This window comes from Pelophylax lessonae, assembly GCF_965119305.1.
Source record: "Pelophylax lessonae genome assembly, chromosome: 2".
NCBI lineage: Eukaryota > Metazoa > Chordata > Amphibia > Anura > Ranidae > Pelophylax > Pelophylax lessonae.
The window spans coordinates 122955002-122961947 of NC_138769.1; the positions used below are offsets into that span (position 1 = coordinate 122955002).

At 36.7% G+C, this 6946-nt stretch overlaps 1 protein-coding gene across 1 annotated transcript in view; it reads left to right on the forward strand.

Annotated features, from left to right (window-relative positions):
- The window catches only part of ABHD15 (abhydrolase domain containing 15), a 29584-nt gene extending 26884 nt beyond the window's left edge, over positions 1–2700 (forward strand). Inside the window, exon 2 of the mRNA XM_082246557.1 lies at positions 2139–2700. Coding sequence (XP_082102683.1) covers positions 2139–2664 — 526 coding nt within the window. The 3' untranslated portion in view covers positions 2665–2700. The remainder of the gene's footprint in view (positions 1–2138) is intronic.
- Positions 2701–6946: the final 4246 nt, after the last annotated feature.

Genomic DNA, 6946 nt, shown 5'->3' on the forward strand with positions numbered 1-6946 from the left:
ATTTGAGCATCACTCTCCATCCATCATCCAGGCTCTAAAAGAGGTTGTTCTTGAAGAATGGAAAAAGATAGATGTTGCAATAAGTCTCCAATTTGTTAATTTCCATGCCTAGAAGACTTGGCTCTGTCCTTACAAATCATGGAAATCATATAAAATACTAGATGTAGTAGTTTTTGTTGTGGGCTGAATTCATTTTTGCATAAACTAATTTGAGTAAAATTGAAGCTTTTGTAATTTAAGTTATATTAACTCCGTTTTATCAAAATTTTGGAAATTGTTCTTATGTTCATTGAAATATTGATTAAAATCTTACTTTTCAAAAGGGGTGTACTCATTTATGCTGAGCACTGTGTATATATATTTATACACAAGCACACAGTGGGTATAAAATTATTACGCCCTCACCGTTTAAAATATTACATTTTGTTGCTTTGGAGTGTGAAATTAAGACAGACACATTTTTTGTTTTATCAGCTGTATTTACCAGTGCAACTTCTAACATCCAAGTGATAGATAACACTAACATGTCAGAAATAAACCCCCCCCCCCAAAAAAAAAAGAATAATTCAGTTGGAAAAAGGATCACCTCCCCTATGTCAGTATTTTGTTTAACCACCTTTTTGCTTTAATTACAGCCTTTAGTCTGTTGGGATAGGTCTCTACTAATTATGTACATCAATACTTTGAAATATTTTTACACTCTTGAATCGCTTAAGTTCAGTTAAATTTAATAGTGACCATTTGTGGATTGCAGTCTTACGTCATTCCACAGATTTTCAATGGGGTTTATTCCAAGCTCTGACTAGGCCATGCAAGGACATTTACCCTTTTCTCCATCAACCACTGTATGGTAATTTTTGCTGTGCGCTTTGGGTCATTGTCATGTTGGAAGGTAAATCACCTTCCCTTGGACAACTTTCTGGCAGAGGGCAGCAGGTTTTCCTCAAGAATTTAATGGTATTTTACCCCAACCATTTTTCTTCTATCTTGACAAGTACTCCAGTACCTGCTGCAGAGAAACACCCCCATAGCAGGATATTACCACCTCCATGCTTTACTGTGGGTTTGGATTGTGAGCTGTATTGGATTTCCACCAGACATATCGTTTGGTGTTGAGGCTAAATACTTAAATTTTAGTCTAATCTGACCATAACACCTTTTTACATGTGGCCTCAGAATCTTTAGGGAAGTTTAAGGTGATCGGAGGAGACCAAAATGTATTTACTTGGCCTGAACACCAAACGATGCCTTGTGGAAATTCAATACAGCTCACCATTGCTACAGTAAAGCATGGAGGTGGTAATATCCTGTTATGGGGGGATTCTCTACAGCAGGGACTGGAGCACTTGTCAGAATAGAAGGATAGAAGAAAAAATTGATTGGGCAAAATACCATCAAATTCTTGAGAAAAATCTGCTCCCTCCGCCAGAAAGTGGTCAATGGGAAGAAGGTTTACCTTCCAACATGACAATGACCCAAAGAACACAGCAGAAATGCCCACACAGTGGTTAGAGAAAAAGATGAATGACTTGCATGGCCTAGTCAGAGACCAGACCTAAACCCCACTAAAAATCTGTGGCATGACTGCAGTTCACAAATGGCCACCATTAAATTTAACTGAATTTGAACGGTTCTGCAAAGAAGAGTGGGCAAATATTGCAAAGTTAGTAGAGACATATCCCAACAGACTAACAACTGTATTTAAAGCAAAATGTGGTTCAACAAAATACTGACCTAAGGGGCGGGGAGGGGGGGATCCAGTGATTCTGTTTTTTAGTTTTTGGTTGGTGTTCTATCTTTCACTTGGATGCTATAAGTTGCACTAGCAAACAGATGGATAAAACAAAAACCGCTTTAATTTCAGGCTGTAAAGCAACAAAATGGGATTATTTTAAAGGGGAGGGGGGGATGATTCTTTTCTATGCCCACTGTATATGTATATAGCATTGATATCATCTTCATGCCCTAAGGCCACTGTAAAAATGGTAAATAACTATGCTAAAAGTTTTTTTCATAATGCACAAGGTTAGCATAGCACCATTATTACACTTACCTCTGCACAAATGTACCTACAAAAGATGAGTAAAAGAAGACCATAATACATTTATATTGATATAAATCATATTTCTCCATTGCAGATACTTCACAGTTTTAGGAGAAATTCTACCAACTGAGAAATTATTTGACAGTCAGTCCCTCCAAGAACTACATGAGATTCTGCACTGTCAACGCAAGACAAGGAAGGTGAGCTGGGATGATTACTGGGAACAAAATGATCCGCTCCGTGATGTGGATGAAGTTGCTGTTCCTGTCCTGTGTATCTGTAGCATGGACGATCCTATTAGAGGTCCACCAGAGTCTACTCTCCCCATTGAACTTTTCAGGACAAATCCTTATTTTCTGCTGCTGTTGACACATTATGGAGGCCACTGTGGCTTTCTTACAGATTCCCCTGTAGCATGGAGTCATGAAGTAACATTAGACTACTTTAGATCAGTGACAGAATTTTTTAGAACTGAAGAGAAAACAAAATGGTTGGCCAACCGGAGGAACTCCAATATGATGAGCAGGCAGAGAAGACCAACCTTGCAAAAAAAGGAGCTCTCTGCTTATAGGGACCTGGAAGAAGAGATTTTTAGCTGGAAAAGATCATACACCAGGTGACCCTCTCTGAAATAGGTTCAATACGTTTAATTAAAACATAGAATTCACATAAAGAAACTGTTTTACACAAACAATTGTTCTCCAAGCTGTTCAATACCCCTCTACATCTGCAATTTTTTTTATAAACATGATGGTAGCTTTGTACAAGACAAATGTCACAGGGGAGTTCTATTGCAACGTGGGCAACTATAGGCAAAGAACTCCTTGTCTCTTCGTACATGTGCTACCCTACCATTCCAAAAAATATATACAAGTCTGTAGGAGGATTGGGCTTTAACTTACTTTTTAAATTATGAATAAAAATTCTTTCATCTGTACAATAATACAGTGGTCCCCTCTCTTAAAATTCCCTTGTATATATTATAACCATTGCTACCGTTTTGTGTATTCTCAGTGCAGGTTTTACCATCAGACGTCACAAGTGAATATACAAAAACCTGTAAGGATAGAGTTATGGATGCTTCGATTACTTACTTACAGTGAGTAAAACATTGACCTTTAACAATCATGCAGCGAAGGTCATCTAAAAATTCTAAACTCCTGTCCTGTAATCCAGGATTATAAAGTCTCAAAGCTGTACTATTCAAAAATCAAAGTAGCAATGTTAAGTCCTTTAATTCTATGATTATTGGTTAACTTTTAAGTGAACCTATCCAAGTAAAATTATGGAAGCTGCCATTGCTGACAATTGTTTGTCATCATTATCTAGCTTTCCTTTATTATCGAGTCAGTAATTTACTGAGAAGGGAAAGTAATTTACAAAGTGGGTAAGAAAGGATAAAGATGGCACTGGAGTTTGCCCTTTTGTAAATTACGGTAGTAATGGCAGTTTTCGTGTTACTTTACTGTCAGCTTCATATTAAATTGACTCTGCCACTAAGAAATTGAACATATGGCCAACCTGCAAAGAAAAGCATAGTCCCTTTCCCACTGTCCAACTCTGCAGCCGTATGCTCCGTATGGCTCTAGCACACTGCTGACTCCAGTGGCCCGTGGAAGAAAGCACAGGGCTCAGCAGAGGGACAGGAACATCCAACACTGCAAGAAGTTTCAGAAAGATTTTTAGCAATATTAAGGTCAGCAGAGTTCTTCACCACATGCAGTAGGATAGCCGAGTATCTTCTTTGCAATTGGCCTTTTTTCCTTTAAATGCAGCTTTCAGGTCCATGAAATAAATCCGGTTAGGCTAAATATGCAACAAAGCTTAATACGAAGTATATGTAAAAATACACATGTTTTAAGCACTTTAGGTATAGACACTATCACCCCCTTCCAGTCTAGGCCATTTTTTAGCTTTCAGCAGTGTTCACATTTTGAATGACAATTACTCAGTCATTCAACATTGTACCCAAATGAATTTTTTTGAAGAGAGATAGAGCTTTCTTTTGGTGGTATTTAATCCCTGCGGTTTTATTTCTTGCTATAAAAACGAAAAGCACATTTTTACTAGTTTCTGTTATAAAATTTTGCAAATAAATAATCTTTCATAAATTTTGGTCAAAAAGTATCTTGCTACATGTCTTTGTAAATTGTATGTAAATTGTATTTAGCCTATGTTAAAGTTAGAGAGTCTACAAACTATGGTATATATTTGAAAATCTATCAATTCTGATGTACTGACTAGTTATCTCAGCTCAAGGCTCTAAAATGCCAGGACAATACAAAAAACACTACTTTTTGCAAAGTAGATAGTCCAAGGTATTTCGTAAGAGGAGTGGTGAGTTTTTTAGAACTGTAAATTTTTGGAAAATGAAATGAAGAATTTAAATAAAATTTGCTTTTTATTCACAAACTTGCCAAATTATTTCTCCCACACAGCATAGGCATACTTACAAATACACCACAAAACACATTCTGCTATGCCTTCCAATTATAGGGATACCACGTGTGGGACTTCAACAACCTAGAGGGGCCCCATATCCAAGGAGCACCTTTGGGCTTTCAAGGGGCATAAAATTAAACAACTAATTTGCTGACTACTGATTACATTTTTGGTGGCCCTGGAGCACCAAGACAGTGGAAACACCCCAAAAATAGCCCCTCTTTGAAAAGCAAACACTCCAAAGTATGTTGTGAAAGGCATAGGTGTCTTCTAAAAAAATACAAAAAAATAAAAGGCATTGCTTGCCACTCTTTTGTCAGTTTTTGGAAACTGCAGGAAAGAAAATGTATTTTTTACACAAAGTTGTCAATTAATAGGATATTTGTAACAGACATAATAGGTATGCTTAGAATTACACCTCAAAACACATCCTGCTACTTCTCCCGAGTATGGCAATATTATATATTGGACATAGTATCTTGTGTATCACACAAATCAACAAATTGTATTAACCACTTTAAGACCGGAAGGGTTTGCCCCCTTTCTGACCAGGCCCTATTTTGCCATTCGGCACTGCGTTACTTTAACGGACAATTGTCGTGCAACGCTGTACCAAAACTAAATTAAGTCCTTTTTTCCCACAAATAAGAGTATTTGATTACCTGTGCGATTTTAACTTTTGCGCTATAAACAAAAAAAGAGCGACAATTTTGAAAAAAAAAATAATATTTTTCACATTCTGCTATATGACATTCCCAAAATATTTTTTTAAAAATCGAAATTTAACATTTTAGGCCAATTTGTTTTCTGCTACATATTTTTGGTAAAAAAAATAAATAAATCGCAATAAGCGTATTTTTATTGGTTTGCGCAAAAGTTATCGCGTTTACTAACTACGGGAAAGATTTATGTCATTTTTATTGTTTTTTACTAGTAATAGATTTTCAATTATGTTGAGGTCAGAAGATTGTGAAGGCCATGGCAAAACCTTCAGTTTACGCCTCTTGATGTAATCCCCTGTGGATTTCGAGGTGTATTTAGGATCATTATCCATTTGTAGAAGCCATCCTCTCTTTAACTTCAGCTTTTTCACAGACGGCATCAAGTTACCATCCAAAATTTGCTGAAATTTTATTGAATCCATTTTTCCTTCTACTCGTGAGATGCTCCCTGTGCCACTGGCTGCAATACAACCCCAAAGCATGATTGATCCACCCCCATGCTTAACAGTTGGACAGAGGTTCTTTTCATTCTGTGCCCCTTCTTCTCCAAATGTACCTTTGCTCATTCCGTCCAAAAAGTTCAATTTTAACCTCATCGGTCCACAGAACTTGTTTCCAAAATGCATCAGGCTTGTCTATATGTTCTTTTGCAAAGTTCAAGCACTGATTTTTGTTATGAGGACGTAGAAGAGGTTTTCTTCTGATGACTCTTCCATGAAGACAATATTTGTACAAGTATCTCTTTATAGTGGAATAGTGTACCACAACTCCAGTGTCTGCCAGATCTTTCTGGAGGGATCATGCAGTCAAACGTGGGTTTTGAATTGTTTTTCTCACAATCCTGTGAGCTGTTCCGTCTGATATTTTTCTTGGTCTTCCAGATCTTGTTTAACTTCCACTGTTCCTGATGACTGCCATTTCCTAATTACATTCCGAACAGAGGATATTGACATCTGAAAAACGATTTGCTATCTTCTTATAGCCTTCTCCAGCTTCAGTTTTCTAGACAACTGCTTAGAAGATCCCATGGTGCTGATTGTTGGGGTGAGGTCAGATGAGTCTGGGCATTTAAAACCTTTGAGATTGACATCACCTGGTCTTTCCAGACGATGATTGAGAACAATCCATGACACTGGCAGGTCTCAGCCTTGCAAAGGGGGCAGTGCATGCTATAAATTCTGCAGGGTGCCCAAACTTTTGCAGACGCCATTTTTTTGTTTTCTGTAATTTTGAAAGTGTCAATGATGGAAATAAAATCTAACTTTTGTTGACATATTATAAGAATGTCTAATCTGTAATTTGATGCCTTTTGGAGATTTTTCCATCTTTCCTTGGCTTCTTTATGCACATTAATACAAATTTTTAACTGGGGTGCCCAAACTTTCGCTCATCACTGTATATATTTCACATTTAGTAAGATCAGAAAACTATATGGATACCTATACAGTTATAGTATATATTGCTACACAATAACTTGTATATGTAAATCATTTCTACATAAGTGATATTTCCAATCAGAATATTATCTACTAAAGGATTATTACGCCAGCAAAAAATACAATCATGACTTGGGATTGGATATAACATATGGGATATAGTCTGATCATATACTTTTAGATAATATATATAATGCAATTCTCAATAGAACATTATCCTGAAAATATAACCATAATTTCCATATCCCCTTTTGGTATATGATAGACCATGGAAGTTGTACATACTTATGATCATATTCCCA